The following is a 26,373-nucleotide window of genomic DNA, read 5'->3' as shown; positions in this document are numbered from 1 at the left end:
AGGAAATCATTGACAAACACAGTGTTATGAAGCTTTTCCTGTATGTCTCCTTCTAGGAGCTTTAGAGCTTATGTTTAGGTCTTCAATCCATTTTTAGTTAATTTTTGCATGTGGTGTTAAGTAAGGGACCTACTTTATTTTTTTGCTTATGGATATTCAGTTTTCCTAGCACCATTTGTTGAAGAGAGTGTCCTGTCCCTATTGTTCAACCTTGGTACCTATGTCAAAGATCATTCGATCACATATGTGAAGGGTAATTTCAGGGCTGTCTGTTTTGTTCCATTGGTCTGTGTATCTGTCTTTATGCCAGTACCACATAGTTTGGGGTCCTATAGTTTTGTAAGATATTTTGAAACCAGGAGTGTTGAGGCATTCAACTTTTTTCTGTTTCAAAATTGTTTGTGCAATTCAGGGTCCCTTGAGATTCTACGTGAATTTTATATGTATTTTTTCTATTCCTACAAAAAAATGTCTTGGGATTTTGACAGTGATTACATTGAATTTATAGATTGTTTTGGGTAGTATGGACAGTTTAACAATATTAAATGTTCCAGTCTATGAACGTGAGTATCTTTCCCTTTATTTTTGTTGTATATTTCTTTTAGCATTGTTTTGTAGTTTTGGGTGTATAGGTCTCATGCCTCGTTGGTTAAGTTTATTTCAAAGTATGCTGTTCTTTTTGATGCTATTATAAGTGGATTTTTTTCTTATTTTCCTTCTTGGATTGTTCATTATTGGTGTGTAGAAGTGCAAATTTTTGTATTTTGATTTGAGTTATAGATATCTTTGAGCACCTAAAAGCTATGGAAAAACACGTATGTTCTCTTTCTGTCTTACATACACACTGTACATGCACAGTTTCCAGGGATCAGATACCCTCTGAAGCGTGTCCATACTCCCCAGGTTGAGGTTTGTTGTTCATATTTGGGGGCAAGGGATGTACTACTTAAATAATTCAAGGATAATTTGTTTATTCATAAAGTTTCCATACATTTCAATAAATACTAATAAGAAATGAATTCATTTAAAAAACAAAACACTGTAGAAGAAAGGACAACTCAGCGTCTTCTGAAGATCCAGCCGAAAACTCATCCTGTGCAGAATTCTGTTCTGTTTTGGACCCAGACCCTTCTTTACAGCACCACTCTGGAATGGCCTTTAGGCATCCAGTTGCTTAATCTCCAATCTTCCCTTTTCCCTCCCCTTACTTCTTTACCAGAGCAGCTCTAATGGTCTTCATCTACCACTAGCCAACATTTCTGTCACCCTAACTCGTACCACATATTAAACCTGCCACCAAAATGGCCATGGGTCATGTCTTTTCTCCTGCCTTTCCTTTTTCCCATCAAGTACCAAAAACTCTTGCATATTGAGTGTGCGTTATCCATTTCGATCAGCCCCCTAGCCATCCCTGGTGTGAGTGATGTTCCAGTGCTGCTGGTAATATTTTCCCTTTTCACTTACCTCTCAGTTCCTAGTACCTCATTGATATCTGTTGTTTGTCAGGGCCTTCTTTCTGCTTGAATATATGTGGACAGTTTGTTCTTCTGGCATTGTTACAGGGGAGCTAGGAGCAGCCAATAGAAACATTTTTAAAACTTGCAGTTTGTTAGATAAAATTGAATTGCAAACATTCATCTTTAGAGCAGGAACTTTGCCATTTAGGTTTAGAAAAATACTTCCTACTTGTCCTATATTCTTTATGTATCTTGAATTGCTAGTTTTTAATTAATGCCAGTTGACTAAGCTTCGCTTAGGTCCTTTTTTGTTTTAAAGGATGAGTATATCTTTCCCTGTATGCAGTTAAGCTGTTTTCAATAAATTATGGAAAGAGGTATAAAGTATTAAGATAATTAAAATTTGTTTTATATATATATATAAAAGAAATATAACAAGTTCTTTATATATATGTAAAACTTGTCTTGATTATCTTGCTGCAATAGCTCACTGAAATATTTTTCCTCTGTTATTGCTATTACAATTATTTGTAAGTTCATTATAACAATATGTATTTAAGATTCTGATGGCAATAGGAAACTTCATTTTAATGATTTATTTATTTTTTTCCTAGAGTCAGATTAGTCAATGTAATAACGCCCTGGAGAACTCTGAAGAACTATTAGAATTTGCAACAAGGTCATTAGATATAAAGGAACCTGAAGAATTTTCAAAGGTACACAAAAACTGCATTAATACACTTAACAAGGAAAGTTGTATTTTTAAAAAGGCGTTTTTGTTTTTCTTTAGTTTTGGATGTCTTTACTGATTTCTAATACTAATAAAGGCTTGGGGTTTCTTGATAAGTAAAATGCTAGCTGTTCATTTATTCCAAAGCAAACACTTAGAAGTGTGTGTCTTTAGGGTCATCAACAAATATGTTTAAAAAGTGTTTCTGTGTTTCCGTCTATGAGCTGATTGGGAAAGCATTATCACTTTATGCATATGAGCACTGTAACTGTGTAACTTCTTATTGCAGATGAATGCCCCCACTGCTTGATTTAAGTAATTGAATGTTTTATTAAAACATGGAAATGTAGATCCTTACTTAAGGGATATGTTTAGTATAAAAATGTAAAGAGTAGAGCAAGAAGCCTGCTAATGTTTTAACTTAGATCCTGGTGTTTAAGTGATTGTAAATTCTAAATTCTAATTATTCTTTTAAGTAGGGTCGTTTTAAATGATTACCATTTTGTCAAATCAAACCCAGAAATGTAGAATATATTTTAAAATGATGTGAAAAGAGTTGGAAATTAAGCTATATAATTAGCAAAAATTACTGTGTAGTTATCAAGATAATTTGAGTTTGATGTTATTTACTTCATCTTTGTGGAGTGTATAGTGAGCTGCATTGGTGTTAGAAAGGTAGCTTTATAATTGATTTATGCCTAGTGATTGTTTTCATTTTATGATTTTCTGTGAACTTGAAGGTAGAAAAAACTTCCTTGAGAAGGTAACCTTTGCCACCTTACATCTTTGGATATTAAAATTAAACTTTAACATGGATATCTTCTTTTAAACAAATGAATCAAAACAAAAGTTCTTTTGCTGTAAGCCAATGCATGAATTAATTCTTTAAATTTGGAGGTGAGTTGTAAAGATACTAATGCACATAAGTGGACTTATTATATAAGGAATTATGAGGGAAATGTACCATACTTAAAAGTACTTTAAAAGTATGATATGTTGGCCAGGTGTGGTGGCTCATGCCTGGAATCCCAGCACTATGGGAAGCCAAGGTGGGTGGTTTGCTTGAGCCCAGGAGTTTGAGGCCAGCCTGGGCAACATGGTCAGATCCTGTCTGTACAAAATACACAAAAAAATTAGCCGGGCATGGTGATGTGCACCTGTACTCCCAGCTATTTGGAGGCTGAGGTGGGAGGATTGTCTGAGCCTAGGAAGTCGAAGCTGCACCAAGCTGTGATTACGCTGCTATACTCTAGCCTAGGCAACAGAGCGAGACCCTATCTTAAAAAACAAAAAACAGTCCGGGCGCGGTGGCTCACGCCTGTAATCCTAGCACTTTGGGAGGCCGAGACTGGCAGATCATGAGGTCAGGAGATCGAGACCATCCTGGCTAACACGGTGAAACCTCGTCTCTACTAAAATACAAAAAAAAAAAAAAAAAAATTAGCCGGGTGTGGTGTCGGGCACCTGTAGTCCCAGCTACTCGGAGGCTGAGGCAGGAGAATGGCATGACCCCAGGAGGTGGAGCTTGCAGTGAACCGAGATTGTGTCACTGCACTCCAGTCCGGGAGACAGAGCGAGACTCCACCTCAAGAAAAAAAAAAAAAAAAGTACGATATGTCACTTACTTAGAGGGCATTCATGTGATAACCTTAAATGTCTGGAACATAGCTAAGAAACATGCAGAAAGCAAAAGATGTCTTAGTCATCAAAATCAACATCATAGAGTTCATGACAAGAGTTAATGTCCTCTATTCAAGATCATTTCTCAGAATCTGTTCACTATTGTACTTGATACTACTATTATTTTCAGTATTTTTCGTTCTGTTTTCTACTTGTCAACAAATTACCCTTTTAGTGGAGTAGGGCAATTGTTAATGACAGGCATAGTCATAGCAGTAAGAATTACCAACTGACAGCCTGAGAGTGAGGAAGAAGACAGGGAAACTATAGAATGTGGAGACTAATACTCAAAAATGCCTTGAATCCAGTTGATTTAAGGAGGGACTGAAACTTGGGGAAACTATGATAAAAGTTTATTTCTCCCATGTTTCTCTTTCTGTTGACATTTTCAGAGTTCTTCTGTCTTCTTTCTCCCAAATGCTACCCTTTTCTGTTTCACTGTCCTTTATTCTTTCCAGCTTTGTTTCTGTTATAATTTGTTCTTGACAGATTATAAATTAGAAAGGTTCTGATAAAATAAGTCACATTGTGGTTTAATATGCCACTTTGCTTATTCTTACTATTTGGGTCTTGTCTTGCAGCAGTTTATAGTACTATTTAGTAGCTTAAACCATTTGGAGATGTGGTGAAATGAATTACAACCATGTGTCACTTAACGATGAGGATGTCTTCTAAGAAATGTATCATTAGGCGATTTCATCATTGTGGGAACATTAGAGTATAATGGCACAAACCTAGATAGCATAGCCTACTACATACCTCGGCTATATGGTATAGTTTGTTGCTTCTATGCTGCAAACCTGTGTAGCATGTTACTGTACTGAATACTGTAGGCAGTTGCAATACAGTGGTATTTGTGTATCTCAACATAGAAAGGGTATAATAAAAATACAGCATTATAATTTTATGGGACCACCATTGTATATGCAGTCCATTATTGACTGAAATGTAGTTATGTGGCACATTACTGTATCTGTCAGTGTTTCCTAGCCAGAAATCTGGGCTTATCATTTAGGAAAAATGCTTAACTGAGAGCTGCTTGCAATTATTTTCTTCATATGTCCAGATAATAATTTGATTTCAAGTAAAAAACTAAGTTCACTTTCCTAGCCAGCTACATGGACTACAGGCCTGCCTCAGACACCTAGTTGCTGAGTGAACAGGGAGAGATGACTTTGGAGATTATTAGTCTAGCAGTATATTGTTAGATGTCTGGAAAAAGAAATTCATTTAAGGTATACTGTTTGTGAATATCCCATATTAAAGTGCTTAAATGAGATTAATGTGAATGGCCCATGAGGACAAAAAGATAGCATAGGCTAAAATCGAGTGTCTTTTCATACTTCCATTATCTTAAAAAAGTAATTTAAGTTCTGGTATTTAAATTATCACATTGCAGTATCTCAGCATGATAACTGAATGTGAAACTATGCTATTTACCAGCATTTTATACTCTCTGAAAGTAAACAAATACAAATAGCACAAATGCAAAAAGATTTTGGAACATACTTTCACTTTTTTTTTTTTTTTTAACTGCTAGAAGTTTGGTTGTTAGTTAATTTATGCAGAAGCATCACCAGCAAATGGGATCCAGATCTTTAGCTTTATTCCTGGACTTAGCAAATTGGCAACATCCCACCAAATGTGGGTGCTCTGCTAATAGCTGGCCTGCAGAACACTGCTTGGATCCTTTACCAAAATTAGTATTTCTATTCCCACCCTGACTTAGACCTTGAATTCTCTCTATAGAAAGAGCTGACAATTTCCAAGTCAGTGTAACTAACTTGCCATCACAATCATGTCACATGTACTCCAGTTGTCAGACTAGAAGGGAGAAAATAGTTTCCTACCCATGGGGTCCCTGTAATGGAATAAAAAGTACAGTTAGGTGAAAGGGGAACAGTGTCGTCTGCATTTGACCACAGCTGAAGAGGGAGAATAGGTTTAGTGTATTTCCCACATCTCACTCATAATGAATGATTCGCCTGCAGAATATTGTCCAGTGAGTGTTAGGCTCTGACCACTGGCAAGAGTGAACAAGAAGAGGAGTGGGTAGAAGCTCACTCAGTACTTTCAAGTAAGCAGAAATACTGCCAGAAGCTCCCTCTGTAGGCTGAAGTTAAGAATGTTAGGAGAGAGGAGAGGACCTTCAACAAAAGCATGAATGTTTCAGTTTTGAGGGCAATATAAAAAAACAGATCTAAATATTTGTTAAGCATAGGTCAAATTGTAGTTTTCACCTTAATTTCATTTCTTGGTGTTTGTATCTTACAGAAATGCAATCTCCTGTACAGATATGTCTAATCATGAAACAGTTGCATGCAGTACTATATTTCAAAGTGTATTTCAAGTTATTCACTGTGGCTTTTGTGACAGATTCTTTCAAATGATCGTTTTTTGAAAAATAGTTCCTTTTATGAACAGATAAATGTCTGCCAAATACAAAACTTCTAATGTATGGAATTAACTGGTGTGCAATCCGTTTTTTTTTTTTCCAAAGACTTATTTTTGCCTAAAAGAAAATAATGTTTTGAGGCTCTTTTTCCCTCTCCCTTTCTATAAAAAGAGAAATGATGATATTAAAGAAGAAAGAAACAATAAGATACTTTATCTTCAAAGTGCTTGATAAATTCACAGAAGAAAATAGTTTCTATATTCACCCATTACAGATTAAGAACAAAAGAGATTGGGAAAAGATCTGTTAACTTTTTTCTGTGTGACTGGGAAAATATCTGGTTTGACTTCTTTAAATTTAATTGGCAGTTATGAAGATTGGTTTGCGATTACTTCTACTTGTACTCATATTACAGTTTCTCTGCATTCATGTCAGAGATGGTGCCTTCCTTTCTCCCTCTCTGTCTCTCTTCCCTCATTCCCTCCATCTCTTAATTGTTTTTAAACTAAATCTTACAATTCCATTTCTTTAATCAGCCATAGAAAGGTGTCACCGGAGACCAAACTTCCTTGAGTAGAACTGTAATGTTGAATTTTGTCAAACATCTGTTTAATTAGTACCAGCTGATTCCAAGATTTACCACTGCTCTGTTGCCAACACATTTATTTGAGCCTCCGTAATTCCAGGTAGTGAGTTATGAAGAAGCTGCAATGAATGTTTAGATTTATTTTCAGGTTATGGTACTGTATATTATTGAAAAGCTTCCAAGAAGCTTAGTTATATTACTTTACTCAACATCACTCTTTAGATCTTCTATTGAAATCCTTTCTGCCAATTTTGTAATTGACAAAAGTCACCATTCTTGAAATAGAGGAATAGAAACTTAGAAGCTGTATAGTGTTGTGTATCTTTTGGATACCTTTCTGTTTAGAGAGAAGAATTCTAGAAAAAAAAAATTTTCTAATTTAAGACATTTCTTGAAATTGGGCCCTTTCAAAGAAATGTCTTCAGAATTTGAAACTCTGCCTTCTAATCATTGCTCAGAATAACTTCTTAAACCTCTCTCACATTTATACAATATATATGCAGTATAATTTGAACCTAAATGAAAGTGGAGCCATGGGAGTTTTCAGTTTTACCAGCTGGGTATATTCGATGTAAATGCATGGACAACAGTTTTTCCTACATTATCTGGCTTTTCATTTATTCCTTTCCTGGTTTTTCACAAACAGCATGGTACATGAAGTGATACCATAAAAGCTTTGCATGCATGCATATGTGCACACACACACTAAAAATTTTCACCTTATTAAATTTAGTAACACTTGACACAAAATTGAATCATCGTGGTCAGTTTAAAAAATGGTAATGGTCTTCATATCATTGGGTTATGCGAGGGTGATTTGTAATATTTCTCTGGGTTTGAAACCAATTAGGAAATAAGATAAAACAAAACTGATAAGAGGCCAAATAATAGTAAAAGGATGTTGGAAAAGATGGCTTTTGTTATTGGGCAAGTTTCCAGATACTAAATACCTAGAATTAGACAGACAAATTCACCCAGTCATGATCAGCAGGAGCTGCCTCAGGTGATGGGCAGGGGAAGCCACTTTCAGTGAAAGTTATGGCACAGAGGGAAAGAACAGAATATATGTTCTCTGTGGGCAAGCAAGCTGCCAGAAAAAGCAGAAGGTCCTGAGCTACTCTTTTCTAGTTTCTCCTTTCAAACCCATTATCGGATAAGTCGTATCATTTTCCTAGGAGAAATAAGGGAAGGGAGATGCAAAGAGTAATCCTAGTAGTACTTGTTTCATGTCAGGTACAGAGAAGAGTCCTCTTTCCTTCCTTTAACACTTACATTAAAATCTTTGTTTTGTAATTCCAGCTTTAATGTCAGTAATTTAAAAAATCAATATAATTAACTTTTTAAACATTTTCTCTCTCTGGTACTACAGTAGTTTTGTGACTTAAGCTACATACAGATCCTACAGAATTTGTTTGCTGTAGTATGTGGGCCTTGGAAATGATTTTTGGAAACATTAAGGAGCAAAATTCATTAGAAAAGAAATAGAATGATTAATGTACAAGGTCTCAACTGATTAATAGTAGTGCTGAAACTGTATAATATGCTGATCTCTTAAATCTCAGTTCTGTGTTGCCTGGGCGCGGTGGCTCACGCCTGTAATCCCAGCACTTTGGGAGGCTGAGGCGGGTGGATCACGAGGTCAGGAGATCAAGACCATCCTGGCTAACATGGTGAAACCCCGTCTCTAATAAAAATAAAAAAAAAATTGCCGGGCGTGGTGGCGGGTCCCGGTAGCTACTCAGGAGGCTGAGGCGGGAGAATGGCGTGAACCCGGGAGGCAGAGTTTGCAGTGAGCTGAGATCGCGCCACTGCACTCCAGCCTCGGCGACAGAGGAAGACTCTGTCTCAAAAAGAAAAGATCTGAGTTCTGTGTTTTTGAGTAGAAAGGGTACTCAGACCAGAATGTTTTAGGGTGGATATAAAAATGACCAATAATGAATAGGAACAACATTAGAACTGAAGAAGAGAGGCCACAGAAGCATTGCTACATATATCTAATTAACATTCAAATAAATTTAATAATTATTAAGTATTACTATGTCCTAAGCATTTTTGCTAGGCACTGGGGATACAGTGTTGAGCAAAACAGCCTTGTCTATGTCTGATATATTGTTAACTGTACTGGTTACTGTGGGGAAAAAAACTTTTGTTGGATATATTGTATGTAAATGTAAAAAGGACAACAGTTTTTACTTGTTTTTTATCATTTTGTATGACCATGCAACCCCAAGTAAATAGCTGAGTTCCCTTTCTAAACTTGTACTTTCATTAAAAAAAAAAAAAAGACAAAAGAGATATATTTAGGTTTAAGTTGGTAGCATCTATGAAATCATCATGGAGAAAGACCCCATTGCTGGAAGTATTTCTCTGGTCTCTTTGTGTCTGGATTTCTGCCATTACAACTTTCTTTGGAGTAAAGTTTTGTAGAATTGCAGCCTAGTTGTATTTGTTAGCAGGCAAGCTTTCAGAATTCCCTGCCCTATAGAGGCATATAGAGAAAACTTGGAACAACAATTATGAAGTAGTGAAAGAGATCTCCGAAGAAAAAGTAGAGAGTCAATCTGACATGTACAAGAAAACCATGAAGGAAGTTGTCCCATGAAGGAGGTTGGTTGCTGTAGTTGATGAGTATCAGACTGAATGAAAGTGGAGGTGTGTTTTGATAATATTAAGGTAAGAAAAAAACATTTATAGTCACCTGGAATTTGTTTGAAGTGTTAAATTTTCTTCCTAAAAGTTGATTTTTATGGGGTCTGGATTTTCTACTGTAATTCTACTATAACATCACATGAAAGCTTATGTGAACTATACACATAAATTTTCTATAGTTTGTGTTTTGGTGAATATGAACTAATCTATTGCAGGGTTTATATCCTAACTTTTCTTGCATGTCACTGCCATTGAAACTTGCATGAAAAGCACTAACTTGCCTTCTTTCTCTTCTCCCTGATTGGCTCCAAGGCTGCCAGACAGATCAAGGATAGGTATGGTATAAAACACATTTTTACTTAAGAATCGTTATTGAAGTCAGAAATGAAATTCAGAAATAGTTTTTAAATTAAAATTGTGTTAGTTAAGATAAAAATACCCAATGACCAAGTACAGAATAAAATGTCCCCTGTATATTTTCTTTGAATAACCATTGTATGAATAAGATTTTTTAAAAGCATAGTTGTGGATAATTATGTGCTTCAGAAGAATTTCATTTCTGGTATAGTAATATAGTTAGTTTTAGTTTTAGAACAGTTCTTAATTAGCTGTACTAATGAAGAGGGAACTATTTTGAATAACTTAAAAATATATACTCCTGGAATGTGTTTTTTGTTAAATTTAAATATGTGGGTCTTATTTTCTGTGAACTCACTCATTTTAAGTAGTCCTCAAGAACTAAAGCTCTCCTGTTTCACTGCCCTCCTGTTTAACACCTTTGTATTCTCATTCCATCCTGTTCCTGGTGCCATCTCTTTCTATTTCTAATGCCACCACTATCTGGTTAATATTCTATGGGAAGAGAAAATTAAAGATAATTATTAAAGGTTTTGACTTAAAAGGTCTTTCTTATTGATAAAGCCAGGCTTAACAAAAGAAATTTAGTATTTGTAATGAACATAGAGTGCTAAAGGAGTTGCTAGCAACATTTGGATCGCATTAACACAGACGGAACAGCTTGGATCTGCCTGTCTAGTCACTGAGTGTTGTCTGTATTGAGAATATAACAAGTTTTTTCATTTGAGGATCATGAGATTTTCTGAAAGGCACAGCTCTTCAAAGTACCACTCCAAATCCTAGGTTAAATTATTCTTCAGATAATTCACAAAAATTTTCATTATAGATTATGTGAAAAACAGTGTCTCTATTGTTAATCTTGGCTGAAAATTTTACTTCTGTGTTTCTCTCTCTTTTTTTTTTGAGGCAGAGTCTCACTCTAGCACCCAGGCTGGAGTGTAGTGGTGTGATCTTGGCTCACCGCAACCTCTTCCTCCTGGGCTCAAGTGATCCTCCGCCTCAGCCTCCTGAGTAGGTGGGACTACAGGCATGTGCCACCACATCCAGCTAATTTTTGTATTTTTTGTAGAGACGGGGTCTTGCTATTTTGCCCAGGCTGGTCTGGAACACCTAAGCTCAAGCAATCTACCCAACTTGGCCTCCCAAAGTGCTGGGATTACAGGCGTGAGCCATTGTGCCTGGTCCTATATTAGTTTTTGTAGTTTTTATATATTTTACATCAGGCAGTAGCTAAACACATGGATCACTCTTACAAATCCTGAATCTAGAAGGATGATTGTGAAAGTTTGAAGGTGAAAAATACTAGCGGTGTGAGGAATGGATGGTAGGTAGGTCAGTTTTGTGGATAAGGTAGATTTGAGTTGTGTCTGGAAATTGCTATGAGTCATCCATCTTCCTCCCGGGGTATATTATACTTACTGTTTAGCTACCTATCCCACTACATCCTGTTTTAGTTCCTAATTTTCTGAATTAGAAGTTACTTCCTTATCATGACCTTGCAAAATTTCTCCTTTTTTCAAGATTCTGTATGGCTCTTGGCATCACAGAATTTTGTCTGTATCCTTGAACTGTTTCTCTTTGCCCAGATTTGTTTATCAGGATTTAATTTTATGACCAATTTCAGTGGCTGTGTTCTTTACTGAAGCTTGGGTTTTTTGCCTCTTCTAAGCCAGCCTCTTGACTTGATTTCATTAGTATCCAGGTGATCTCAGGAATTAGGGTTCAGGCAAACTCCTGTGTGTGTGTGTGTGTGTGTCTGTGTGTGTGTTTGCATGTTTGTGTGTTCAAACCCTATAGCATTTTTGTGGTCCCCTGCAACATTTTTACTTCCTGCCTGAGGAACATTTCTGAGTCTCAACTTAATTTTTTTTTTTGAGTCTTGCTCTGTTGCCCAGGCTACAGTGCAGTGGTGCAATATTGGCTTACTGCAGCCTCTGCCTCTTGGGTTCAAGCGATTCTCTTGCCTCAGCCTCCCAAGTAGCTGGGATTACATGCACCTGCCACCACACCCAGCTAATTTGTGTGTGTGTTTGTGTTTGTAGAGATGGGGTTTCACCATGTTGGCCAGACTGGTCTCAAACCCCTGACCTCAAGTGATCTGCCCACTTTTGCCTCCCAAAGTGCTGGGATTATAGGTGTGAGCCACTGTGCCCGGCCCTTCAACTTAATTTTTAAAATTTTGATATTTAGCTTTATAATGTCCAGGTTTCTCCGATGTAGTTTTTGGTACTCCCCAAAAGTGAGCTTTTAGAATTCCATTACCATTTAAAATATAAAAATAATTTAAACATATAGTCATAATAAAATGACTACTTTAGCTATTTTCACCAAGTAAAGAAAGGATTTTTCTTTTTTTTGGGCGGGGGACAGAGTCTTGCTCCATCACCCAAGCTGGAGTGCAGTGGCACAATCACAGCTTACTGCAGCCTGGACCTCCCTGGCTTAAGGGGCCCTCCCTCCTCTGCCACCTGAGCAGCTGGGACTGCAGGCACATGCCACTGTGCCCAGTTAATTTTTTGGTATCTTTTGTAGAGACGGGGTTTCGCCATGTTGCCTAGGCTGGTCTCAAACTCCTGGGCTCAAGCCGTCCTCGCCCCAGCCTTCCGAAGTGCTGGGGTTACAGATATGAGCCACCATGCCTGCCCTAGGATTATCTTTTTATAAGGGCATAGATGGACTTTAAGGGAGAATGTGTAACATATCTGAGCAAGGAATCAAATATAAAAAATGAAAATATCTGCGAAAACTCATTATTTATCATTTGCTATGGTAAAAGTTACGCAGAGGAACAGCAGGATTAAGAGAGAAAACTTAGGATAGAAATAAGATAATAGCGCATCTCTACAACTTTATAGAATCACTGGTATGTACTTCTGGGGACTTAATAATATTGGAATATGATTAGTTGAGGTATATTGCAGGAGTTACTGGTTCTTGAAAGAGAGGAGTTATGAAAGAATCAAGTTAATTAGGTAGTTTGAGGAAATTAAAACTATGTTTTGTAGTTATTTTCTCTTTGCAAAAATCAGGAGCAAAGGATCCTTGAATTTACCTTGTGCTAGTAGAAATGAACTAAGAAAATCAAGGGGAATTAAAACATACCTAGCCTCATGGATCCTGTGGTATAGAGAATTATCTAATGAATTTTAGATGTTTAGTTTGGGCTTTGAGGCACATGTCTAAATACATGCAGTTAAAGTTTAATCTTCTGAAAGATTGTAGCATTGTTGCCCATCTAAATTGATTCATGGAAACTTAAGTTTTCATTGTCTAGAAAATAAGAGTTCTTGTTTTTTTTTTAAAGCTTTGATAAGCCTTTCTAATGCATTTATGGGGCATATTCTTTTTCTTTGATGTCATGGTGATTGAATCAAATCTTACAGGTTTAAGGTTTTAAGTTCTCTAAAATACTTTCAGATTTTTTTCTCAACATTTCTCAGTAAACATTTTAATATTTAGTCAGGTTTTGAATGAACCAAGTAGGTTCTAACCTATTCACTGATTCAGTGAGCATTTATTAAGTACATATCTGACTGTAGCTCTTTCAGATGTCCTTGAATCAAAAAATACTTGGGGCTGTAAAGAATAACATATATAGGACTTAGTATTTGTTCCTTTTTATTGAAATTGTATTATTTGAGAGACAAACAGCTGAGCATAATATGCATGAAATAATCAGAATTATACTTGGCATATAGTAAGCCTTCAGTCAGTGTGAATTCCCTTTGCTGTAAATTATATTTCAGTATAGCACTTTCTTCTTGATAAACACATCAACTGTTGTTTACTCATTGTTACTATTAAATTATTACTAGTTTTGAAATGAAGCAAAATAAATACAGAAACAGTTTGACATTTTTCATCCTAAAATAAGTGAATATAGCAAGTTTGACATCTTTCATTTCATTAACTTCTTGTGTAGATTTGGCAGATCCAATTGATTTGGCAGATCCAGTTGACTAGGCCTAGTATTCCCCTTGTCCCACCAGCTCTGTTTCCTTCCCCTTCCAAATTGTGTACTAGGAGGACAGTGTTCACCTGTAGTACTTCTGATCATTCTTGAACCAAAGATAGTAAGGGGCTTACTTTGTGATACTCATGGAAATTTATTGGAATATGAAAAATTGAAATTAGAGATAAAATTACAAAAGAATAGGATTAGAGGATTTCTTTTAATCTCCGGTTTTAATGGACTACAGACTCTCTGTACTTTGGATAAAGTGACTTTATTCTTTTTGTTTTTTCCCTCCACATTCATCTAGTAAATATTTATTGAATTCCTATTATTTCCATGGCATATAGTTTTTCACAGGGCTGTTTCTTATAGTAGGCTTCCCTGTAGCTGATGTTGATAGATCAGAGTGACACCTAGTATGGTATTCATTGATAATGATTTCACTTCTCTCCTTTCTTATCCATGGCCTATCTTTAGCAACTACCAAACTATACAATATTAGGTCAATCTACCTCTACTCTTATTTGAGGGTACATGGAGTAGCTCTTGTTACTAGGGAGAATGTTTGAATCAGGGTGTGATTCAAATGAATATAAATGAATTTAAGTTCATTATCTGGCATATGAAAAGGAGTAAGGCTGGCATCAGGAAGTCATTAAGATTGAGTGTACAGAGGTTCAGATGAGTGTTGAGTCTGGTAAAGATTATTTTTATTGGATACTTGTTATGTTATTTGTATATATGCAATTTAATAAAAATTGGGAGGAAAGTTGCTAACCAGTTGTCTTAAATGTCTTTAAAAAGACATTTCGTAGTTTTTTATTTAGTTAATTTTGAAGACTAAGAGCAAATTTCTATTTCACTTTTATTAGAGTCTCTGAAATTATTAGTGATATAATTTGTATTTTCATTTTATAAATTAAATATGATTTGATACTTCCTATTCCTTTATTTTAAAAAGTATGTTTGTGTTTACCATAGAGTCACAATGGCTTCAGCCTTTCGCCTTTCTTTGAAACCAAAGGTCAGTGACAACATGACTCATTTAATGGTGGATTTCTCACAGGAAAGACAGATGCTGCAAACTTTGAAGTTTTTGCCAGGTAAATACATGTACTACATGTAAAGTTTTGTATAAAAACTTTTTTTTTCTACAAGATTTTTTTGCAATGAACATTGGTATGTAAATATTAAGGAAGTACAGTGTGATTTTTTTTTTTTTTCACTCAGCTAAGGAATAATTAAATTTGGTAGTTTTTTTTTATTTTTAGAGATTTTATTGGTAGTAAAAATTGCATTTTAAGAATCCTATCAAGGGATCTCTTATTGTTAGCTTGGCAGAGGGAAGCAGTATGATGTGATGGTTAGCAGTGGGTCTCAAGGCCAGACTTCTTAGGTTTGAATCCTGTTGCTTACTTGCCATGTCATCTTGAACAATTTACTTAACTTCCTTCATTTTTAACATCTTTAAAATGTGATGATATTCTTCTAAGGTGTTTATAAGGATTAAATAAATTGATACCTCTAAAATATTTATAATAGTACCTGCACATAGTTAAAATTCAGTGAATGTTAGGTGTTATTATTATTATTATTGTTGTGGTTGTGGCTCAGATGGAACTTTATCTTCAGTATATGTTAACATTGTTTTATTAAAGTATTAATATGAGGATATTGCAGTAGCCAAAACTATTTGTGATTGAGTCCCAAAGTATTCACTTATATGAAAGAACCAGTTAAGAACCAATCTTAATCTGTTTTGTGTTGCCATAGCAGAAGGCCTGAGACTGGGTAATTTATAAAGAAAAGAGGTTCTCTAGGCTGAGAAGTTCAAGACTGGGCAGCAGTGTCTGGCACCTTCTGGTGATAGCCTCATGCTATGTCAAAACATGATGGAGCACAGAAGGGGAACCAGACACATGCAAAAAAGGCAAAACAAGAGAGGCAACCTCATTTTGTAAGAACCTTTTTTCACGGGAACTAATCCATTTTTATGAGAACTAACCCAGTCTTTTGAGAAAGACATTAATCCATTGTAATGACCTAATCACCTCTTAAAAGCGCCACCTTCCAACACTGCCATATTGGTGATCAAACTTCAACATGAGTTTGCTGGGGACAAGTCAGGAATATGACTTACAACCTTTTGGTTAGGTTTTTTTTTTTGCATCATGTTGCTGATAACTAAAACTATTTAGATATGGTGATTTGAGGGATCAAGGAATTCTTGAAAGTGACATGTTTTTCTTACAAGTACTTTTTTTTTGGAGGCTAGCTATTTTTCAATAGAGAATGTTGATTATATGGAACCATTCTTTTTTTCCTTGAATATATGGTCAGGGACTTTAAAATATGATTGGAAAAACAAGTTAGTAGTTCTAACACTATAATGGAACCTAGGAAGGGTAGCACAAGTGAAATACTAATTTGTGTGATACAGATTAGAAGTTCTAGAGGAGTCCATAAAAGGAAAAGATGAGAGAAGGAACTGTAGTTGTAGAGGAAGAAAGTGTACTTGTCATTGGCTATTTACCTAAACACTGGCCTTTCAGAATTTCTATATTTTCATTCACAAGGCTCTACTTGAGAGTGAAACTGATATTAAAGCAGGAATAAACATTTTTTTTTTTTTTTAGGAATAAACATTTTTAAAAGTTTTGATTACCATATAATTTAAAATGGTTTGTTTTTTTTTCATTCTGACATGTAGAATTTCATTGGTAAGAAGCTGGATTTTATTTTAGTTTTGAAAATTTGAGGTGGCACAGGTTACCAGTTAACTGAGGTTTTACTTTTCAGTAGAACACTCTTACGTTCACTTGTGGGAGATAGGGACTTAAATTTCAGACTAGGGAATATATCTCCAAATGTGAGCTTTCTTAAGAAAGGAAAATAGGAAATATGTTTAGAAGTCACATTAACCATATGTCTCTACTTACCACCAGTATGACTCTAAAACTTCAGAATTTCACTCTTCTTCATATAGCTATCAGATGTAGAACATTCTTAATATAATTTCCATCTGAGTGGAGAGCAAAGAAAAATTTCAGCAACCTAGAGAGGAAAGTTGTCCTTTCCTGCTTATCTGTTTACATATTAAAGTTACTTTAGTATTTTTGTTGGAAAAAGGAATATATGCATGTGATAAACAGTTGAAGTCGTACGAAAGAGTATAAAGTAGCCCTCTCATCTCAGACTGCCAGTTTTCTTCCCTAGGAGCTACCACTGTTAACTAGCATGTGCTTATCTTTCTAGAAACAGTCTGTGCCTTTGTAAAAGTATCATCATATAGACAGAATCATGTAATTGGTAACTTTTGGTGATTTCATGTGATTAAAGCTAACATATAATTCACCTCCTTTAAAAAGGTGGAAGCACATAGTACAGCAAGAACTCAAAGAAAGGAAGCATACATATACATTGTTATATAATTTTGCTTTGCCACTTAACAGTATGTTGGAGTTCATTCCAGATCACTGTACATCTACTTTATTTTTTTTTTTTCATGACTAGATAGTGGGAATGTAATTAGTTCTGGATGAGTATTTAGGTTTGTAGTCTTTTTATTAGAAACAATGCTGAAATGATCAAATACTTGTATATATTTACAGAGAGGTGACACTATCTCTTGAGGACAAATTCCTGGAAGTGGAAGTGCATGTTTATTTTAAATTTGAGTAGATTTTAAGTTGTCAAAGAGATTTCACAGTTTATATGTACTGGAAAATATTTGAATGCATGTATTGTTATACTGCTGCAAACACTACTGTCAGGTTTTTTTTTCCTATTCTAATAGGTGACAAATATATTGTGATTGCTTTAATTTTCATTTCTTTAAGTATGAATGAGTTTGTGCCTTTGTCATATTTTCATACGCCACTTTAAAAATGAGCTCCCTATTTATGAATTTTGTCAAATTTTCATGGGATTGTTAGTCTTTTTATTTATTTTTATTTTATTTTATTATTTTATTTTTTTTTGAGACGGAGTCTCGCGCTGTGTCACCTAGGCTGGAGTGCAGTGGTGCGATCTCGGCTCACTGCAAGCTCCGCCTGCCAGGTTCACGCCATTCTCCTGCCTCAGCCTCCGAGTAGCTGGGACTACAGGCGCCCGCCACCATGCCCGGCTAGTTTTTTGTATTTTTAGTAGAGACGGGGTTTCACCATGTTAGCCAGGATGGTCTCGATCTCCTGACCTCGTGATCCACCCGCCTCGGCCTCCCAAAGTGCTGGGATTACAGGCTTGAGCCACCGCGCCCGGCCTTGTTAGTCTTTTTATTAATGAAATGTGGGATAGGACCTTTTAATACATTAAGGAAGTCAGCCTTTGTCCTATGTGGTGTATATCCTTGCTCACCTTGATCATTTGCCTGTTGAATTTATGGTGATTTTTTTTCCTAGCAAAATTTTTAATTTTAGTGCAGTCAAATACATCGCACTTTTTTTTGTGACTCTTAGATTTTATAAAGGTCTTACTTAGAAAGACTTTCACTATTACAAGATTGTAAAAATATACATATTTTCTTATATTTGCAGCTTTTTAAAAATAAACTTTAGTTTTAGAGCAGTTTTAAGTTTACAGTAAAGTTGAATGAAAGGTATGGAGATTTCTTATACACCTTCACACATGCATAGCCTCCTTCACTATCAACGTCTCCCACCAGAGTGGTATATTTATTACAATTGAACCTAAACTGACACATCATTATCACCCAAAAGTCTATAGTTTACATTGGGGGTTCCCTCCTGGTATTGTACATTTTATGGGTTTGGGCAGATGTATACTGACATGTATCCACCATTGTATTATCATACAGAATATTTTCACTGCTCAAAAAATCTTCTGTGCCCCACATTTTCATCGTTCCTTACCCCCAATCCATGGCAACCACTGATCTATTTACTCTCTCCATAGTTTTGCCTTTTCCAGAATCTTGTATAGTTGGAATCATATAGTTTAGCCTTTTCACATTGCTTTCTTTCACTTAGGAATATGCATTTAAGTTTCCTCTATGTATGTTGATGACCTGATAGCTCATTTCTTTTTATTATGGAATAATAGTCCATTGTCTGGATGCACTATAGTTTATTGGTTTATTCATTCATACACTGAAGCACATCTTGGTTACTTCCAAGTTTGAGCAGTTATGAATAAGGCTACTATAACCATCTGTATGCACATTTTTGTGTAGACATAAGTTTTCAACTCCTTTGGATAAATGCCAGTTACTGAATAGTATGGTAAAAGTTTGTTTAATTTTATAGAAAACTACCAAACTGTCTTCCTAAGTGTCTGTACAATTTTGCATTCCCACAAGCAATGAATAGAATTCTGTTGCTCCACATTTTCACCAATTGGTGGTATTGTGGTATTTTATTGTTTTTTTAAATTTCAGTTTCCCTAATGACATATTATGTGAAGGATCTTTTAATATACTTACTGTTTGTCTGTCTTCTTTGGTGAGATGTCTGTAAGGTCTTCGGCCTATTTTTTTTACATTGGGTTGTTTCTTTTCTTATTGTTGAATTAATAGAGTTCTTTGGGCTGGGCAGGTGGCTCTCTGGGCGATAGAGCGAGAAAAAAAAAAAAAGGAGTTCTTTGTAGTCCTTATCAGATGTTTCTTTTGCAGATATTGTCTCACCGTCTGGCTTTTCTTCGCCTTGAACGATGTCTTTTACAGAGCAAGATTTTCAATTTTAGTAATAATGTTTAGTCTATCTTATTCTTTCATGAAGCATGCCGTTCGTTCCTTTGATCTATTTGTCTCTTCTTTCACCCACACCACGTCTTGGTGACTGTAGCTTTTTTTTTTTTTTTTTGAGATGGAGTCTCGCTCTGTCACCCAGGCAGGAGTGCAGTGGCGCGATCTCCGCTCACTGCAAGCTCCGCCTCCCATAGTATGTCTGAGAATTGACTAGTTTCAGTCTTCTAATTTTGATCTTCTTTTTCGGTATTGTGTTGCCTTTATCTGGATCCTTTGCCTTTCCGTATAAACTTTAGAGCCATCTTATTGATATCCACAAAATAGCTTCCTGGGATTATGATTGGGATTGCATTCAATCTGTAGATCAAGTTGGGAATAAGTGACATCTTAAGAACATTGAGTATTTCTATCCATAAACATGGAATATCTCTAAGTTAGTTCTTTGATTTTTTTCATTATACTTTTGTAGTTTTCTTCATATAAACATGGAACATATTTTGTTAGATTTATATTAAAAGATTTCATTTTAGGGGTGCTGATGTGAATGGTACTGTGATTTAATTTCAAATTCCACTGGTTCATTTCTGGTGTACAGGAAAGTGGTGGAATTTTGTATATTAACCTTGTATCCTGCAGCCTTGCTGTGATCACTTATTAGTTTCAGGAGTTTTTTGTTGGTTCTTTTGGATTGGATTTTCTACCTAGATGATCATGTCATTTGTTAACAAAGACAGTTTTATTTCTTCCCAATCTGAATACCTTGTATTGTCATACTGCATTACCTAGGACTTCCAGTACTATGTTGGAAGCAGTGGAAAGAGGGGGATCCTTGCCTTGTTTCTGAACTTAGTGGAAAAATTTTGAGTTTCTCCCCATTAAGTATGGTGTTAGCTGTAAGTTTTTTTGTAGCTATTTCTTAACAAGTTGAGTTGAGGAAGTTCACTTTTGTTCCTATTTCACTGAGAGGTTTTATTTCGAATGAGTGTTGGAATTTGTGAAATGCATTTTTTGGCATCTATTTATATGGTTGTGAGATTTTTCTTTTTAAGCCTATTGATGTGATGGGTTACATTGATTTTTCAAATGTTGAACCAGCCTGCATACTCGTAATAAACAACAGTTGGTCAAGGTTGTAATTCTTTTTGTTAATTGTTGGATTTGATTTGCTAATATTTTGTTGAGGATTTTTCACATCTAATTTATGAGACATACTAGTTTGTAGTTTTCTTTTGCAGTAATATCTTTGTCAGTTTTGGTATTAGGGTAATGCTGGCCTCATATAATGAGTTAGGAAGTATTCTCTCTATTTTTCTCTTCCTCAAGAGATTATAGAGAGTTAGTATACTTTTGTCCTGAGAATAATGGTAGAATTCACCAGTGAACACTTTTATGCCTGGTGCTTTCTGTTTTGCAAAGTTATTAATATCGATTCAATCTATTCAGATTGTCTGTTTTCCTTCTGTGGGTTTTGGCAGATTGTGTCTTTCATAGAATTGTTCCTTTCATTTAGGTTATCACATTTGTGGACATAGAGTTGTTCATAGAATTCCTTGATTAGCTTTTTACTGTCCATGGGATCTGTGGTGATGCCCCCTCTTTCATTTTTGATACTAGTTATTTGTGTCCTTTCTTTTCTTAGTCTGACTAGAGGTTTATTGATTCAATTGATCTTTCAAAGAACCAAGTTTTGCTTTCATGACTTTTTTTCCTTTGATTTCCCTCTTTTCAGTTTCATTGATTTCTGTTCTTGTTTTTTTGTTTGTTTTTAGAGATAGAGTCTTGCTCTGTTGCCCACGCTGGAGTGCAGTTATGTAATCATAGCTCGCTGCAGCCTTGAACTCCTGGGCTCAAGGGATCTTCCTGCCATAGCCTCCTGAATAGTTAGGACTACAGGCATGTGCTACCATGCCCAGCTAATTTAATTTTTTTTTGTAGAGAGGGGGTCTTACTGTGTTGCTTAGGCTGGTCTTAAACCCCTGGCCTCAAGTGATCTTCCCACCTGAGGCTTCTAAAGCACTGGGACTACAGGTGTGACTACTACACCCAACCTGATTTTTGTTCTAATTTTCATTATTTCTTTTCTGCTTGCTTTGGCTTTATTATTATTATTATTATTATTATTATTATTATTATTTTTAGTTTACCAAGGTGGAAGCTTAAATTATTGGTTTTAGATCTTCTTTTCTAATATAATCATTTGTCAGTCGTGGGGATACATTCTAAGAAATGTGATGTTTGGCAGTTTTGTCATTGTGCAAATATCATAGAGTGTACTTACCCAAACCAAGATGGTATAGTCTACTACACATCTAGGCTATGTTATATAGCAGATTGCTCCTAGGCTACAGACCTGTACAGCATGTTACTGTACTGCATACTGTAGGCAGTTGTAACACAATGATAATGATTTGTATATCTAAACATATCTAAACTTAGAAAAAAATACAATCAAAATATGGATTGTAGTTTTATGGGACCACTTTTGTATATGTGGTCTGTCATTGACCAAAATGTTGTTATGTGGCTTATGGCTCATGACCAAATGTGCATGCAGTGTTATAATTTCCCTCTAAGCACTATTTTCATTGTATTCAACAAATTTTGGTAAGTTGTGTTTTCATTTTCATTTGGTTCAAAATATTTAAAAATTTCTCTTGAGATTTATTATTTGAGTATGTGTTGTTTAGAAGTGTAGTGTTTTTTTTGTTTGTTTGTTTTGTTTGGTTGGTTGGTTGGTTGGTTTTTTTTTTTTTTTTTTTTTGGAGACAGAGTCTTGCTCTGTTACCCAGGCTAGTGCAGTGGCGTGATCTCAGCTCACTACAACCTCTGCCTGCCAGGTTCAGACAGTTCTTCTGCTTCAGTCTCCGGAGTAGCTGGGACTATAGCACGCCCTGCTAATTTTTATATTTTTAGTAGAGGTGGGGTTTCGCCATGTTGGCTAGGCTGGTCTTGAGCTCCTTATCTCAGGTGATCCGCCCCTACCCCAAAGTGTAAAGATTACAGGCATGAGCCACCGCGCCTGGCTAGAAGTGGGTTGTTTAATCTCAAAGTATTTTGGGACTTTCCAGCTATATATCTTTCTGTTAAGTGATTTCTAATTTAAACCTTGCATGATTTGTATGCTTTTGAGTTTGTTAATGTGTGTTTTATGACCCAGAATGTAGTCTTTATCTTGGCAAATGTTCCATAGGAGCTTGAGAAGAATGTGTATTCTGCCATTGTTGGATGAAGTAGTCTGTAGATATCAATTATATGCAGTTGATTGATGGAGTTGTTGAGTTCAACTATGTACTTAGTGATTTTCTGCCTCTCTCCCATCACTTGTATCATTGCTGTCATTTATTTCACTTACGCAACAGTGTATATAAGCACATATATATACCACACACATTCAAATAAATGGTTGCTCTTATTGTTTTGAATTGTTTTTTTTTTAATTTATTTATTATTATTATTATACTTTAAGTTGTAGGGTACATGTGCATAACGTGCAGGTTTGTTACATATGTATACTTGTGCCATGTTGGTGTGCTGCACCCATCAACTCGTCATTTACATCAGGTATAACAATACAATCCCTCCCCCCTCCCCCCTCCCCATGATAGGCCCCGGTGTGTGATGTTCCCCTTCCTGAGTCCAAGTGATCTCATTGTTCAGTTCCCACCTATGAGTGAGAACATGCGGTGTTTGGTTTTCTGTTCTTGTGATAGTTTGCTAAGAATGATGGTTTCCAGCTGCATCCATGTCCCTACAAAGGACACAAACTCATCCTTTTTTATGGCTGCATAGTATTCCATGGTGTATATGTGCCACATTTTCTTAATCCAATCTGTCACTGATGGACATTTGGGTTGATTCCAAGTCTTTGCTATTATGAATAGTGCTGCAATAAACATACGTGTGCATGTGTCTTTATAGCAGCATAATTTATAATCCTTTGGGTATATCCCCAGTAATGGGATGGCTGGGTCATATGGTACATCTAGTTCTAGATCCTTGAGGAATTGCCATACTGTTTTCCATAATGGTTGAACTAGTTTACAATCCCACCAACAGTGTAAAAGTGTTCCTATTTCTCCACATCCTCTCCAGCACCTGTTGTTTCCTGACTTTTTAATGATCGCCATTCTAACTGGTGTGAGATGGTATCTCATTGTGGTTTTGATTTGCATTTCTCTGATGGCCAGTGATGCTGATATTGTTTTGAATTGTTACTGGTTAGATCAGTCAACAATAAGAAAAATAAGTTTTTATTTTACCTTCACTTATCCTTCTCCAGTGCTCTTTGTTTCTTTCTCTTTAAAGGACTTTTTAAAAACATTTCTTACATAGCATGTCTATTGGCAACAGATTTCCTCAATTTTTATTTGTCTGAGAGAGTTTTTATTTATCCTTCACTACGGAAGGATAATTTCAAGGTATACAGAATTGCTCCTCTATAGGTAAGGTCCCCTCCTCCGCCCCCACCTGGTGTCTTTCAAGTGTTTTCCTTGTCTTTGATTTTCTGTGGTCTGAATATATTCCTAGATACGGTTTTTGTTTGTGTATGGCAGGGAGCATTTATTTTCGTTGATGTTCCCTGAGCATCCTAGATCTGTAGTTTGGTGTCTGACATTAATTTGGGAATTTCTCAGTCATTATTGTTTCAAATATATCTTCTGTTCCTTTCTGTCTTCTCCTTCTGTAATTTCCATTATACATATTTACTCCTTTTGCACTTCCACAGTAAATTTTGGATATTATATTCTGTGGGGTTTCTTCCAATCTTTTTTGTCTTTGCTGTTTCATCTTACAGGTTTCTATTGAGAGATCCTCAAACTCAAAAGATTCTTTCCAGTCAGCTATTAAGTCCATTAAATTATTCTTAATTTATGGTACAGTGTTTTTTTCTTTGTGTTTGTTTCTTACAATTTCTAACTCTCCACTTATATTGCCCATCTGTTCTTTTATGCTGTCTCCTTTCTCCATTTTATGCTGTCTGCTCCCTCCATGAGAGCCCTGAGAATATTATAACTGTCTTTAACTATTGGCCTGATAATTCTAGCATCTCTGCCATATCTGAGTCTTATAATTTTTTCTTGATAACCTGATATGTATTGGGTTAAAGAAGCTGATGTAAACAGGCCTTTATTAATGTGGTAGTAAGGTGTGTGGGAGGGGAAGCATTCTGTAGCACTATAATTAGGTCTCAGTCTTTTGGTGAGCCTGTGCCTCTGGACTGTGAACTTCACAAGGGACTTCTCAGTTTTCCCCACTCCTGACTCCTGGATTTTTCAGTGGAACAGGATGGTTGGAGTGGCCTGCGGTTGGTTTGGGTATTTCCCTTTGCCCACATGGAGTAGCTGATTGGAGTTGGATATTTCCCTTTCCCCAGGTCACTTAGGCTCTGATAATACCTCAACAGATTAGACTATGATTAAATAGTTTCTCTTAAGGGAACAGAAGCTCTGATGTATTTCAAAATACTTCCTTTTCTCCTCCCCCTGCTGTGGAAGCATAAGGGGATTTTTCTCCGTTAGTTATTCATGGTAGGAACCTGGTAAGCTCCTGGAGGTAAAACTCAAATGTGTGGGGACACTCCTGTGACTGGGTCTCCTTTGAGTTGGACTCTCAAGACATCCTGCTGTACTCCTTAAGTAAGTACAATTTCAATTAATATTTAAATAAAAATGTGGCCAAGGGATTATACTCTCAAGCATTTGAGATAGTTTATTTCCCTTTCATTTCTAAATAGAGTTTTAAGGAGAAAACTCAGTAATATCAGAAAGGCTTTTCTAATAGCCACAACTGACTATGACAAGAGCAATTTTAGGAAATAGTAACTTTTCCCATCACTAAAATAATTCAGTAAGAAGCTTGACAGTAGCTTGAAGCCAGTGTTGTAAAGGGAATCCATTCATTGGAAGATATTGTCCATTGCTTCTCAAACTTTAAAGTGCATGGAAATCAACTGCAGATTCTGATTCAAGAGTCTTAGTGTTGGACTTGAGGTAACTTAGGGTTAATTTTACACACATTCAAGGTGAGAAGCACTGTCTTATAAAAGCTCAGCCATGCAACACAATAAAATTGTTTTATGCTGGATTTTTTTTTTTTTTTTTGCTATGGTAGAATCCCTCCAGAGTATGGTAGTTATATGGTAGTTATAACAGTCTATGGTAGTATATGAGTCCTCTTCTTTTTCTATTTGAAATTTTTGAAGTTTTTTTTCAGATTTTACCCAATCTCTTGCTCTGGCTTTCATGGATTCTTTAAGGTGACATTGTTGCTTATTTCTAAAGTTCCCATCATTTACAGTTTTTTATTGTTTGAGAAAGGGTATTTCTCTGTCACCCAGGCTGAAGTGCATTGGCATCATCATAGTTCACTGTAGCCTCCAACTCCTGGCTCAAGCAGTCTTTCTGCATCAGCCTCCTGAGTTGCTAGGACTACAGGTGCATGCCACCACACCCAGCTAAGTTTTAATTTTTTTTTCTTTTTGTAGTGATAGAGGTCTCACTGTGTTGCTCAGCCTGGTCTCGAACTCCTGGCCTCAAGCCATCCTCTAGCCGTGGTCTCCCAAAGTGCTGAGATTATAGGTGTGAACCACTGCACCCAGCCATCATTTCCACGTTTATATCTGTGTTCTTCTTATTGGTCATACTTAGGTCCAAAAAAGTTAGTTTACCAAACACAGACTCTACTTTCCAGGTTATCAAATTATCAGTAAGGCAAATTCAGAACTTTTCAGAGATTCTGCCTTTAGGTTCCTTTAGGTTTCCAGGCCAGTAAGGGTCCTATCATTCATCCCTTTGTGTTAGTTTTATAGATCACTCGTTTCCACCTGACGAGGTGGAAACTTAACTTTCATATGTGTTATT

The 26,373-nt window shown here is 36.0% G+C and overlaps 1 protein-coding gene across 5 annotated transcripts in view; it reads left to right on the top strand.

Annotated features, from left to right (window-relative positions):
• Positions 1-26,373, top strand: part of FSD1L (fibronectin type III and SPRY domain containing 1 like) — a 90,748-nt gene that overhangs the window by 24,529 nt on the left and 39,846 nt on the right. For all 5 annotated transcript variants that reach the window (XM_001109699.5, XM_028835010.2, XM_015117147.3 and 2 more), the window contains 3 exons: positions 2,072-2,173; positions 9,810-9,832; positions 14,791-14,912. In XM_001109699.5, coding sequence (XP_001109699.2) covers positions 2,072-2,173; positions 9,810-9,832; positions 14,791-14,912 — 247 coding nt within the window. The remainder of the gene's footprint in view (positions 1-2,071; positions 2,174-9,809; positions 9,833-14,790; positions 14,913-26,373) is intronic.

Source organism: Macaca mulatta, chromosome 15, assembly GCF_049350105.2.
Source record: "Macaca mulatta isolate MMU2019108-1 chromosome 15, T2T-MMU8v2.0, whole genome shotgun sequence".
Taxonomy (NCBI): Eukaryota; Metazoa; Chordata; class Mammalia; order Primates; family Cercopithecidae; genus Macaca; species Macaca mulatta.
Note: the sequence above shows the minus strand (reverse complement) of the source record. Positions and strands in the feature narration are given on the sequence as shown.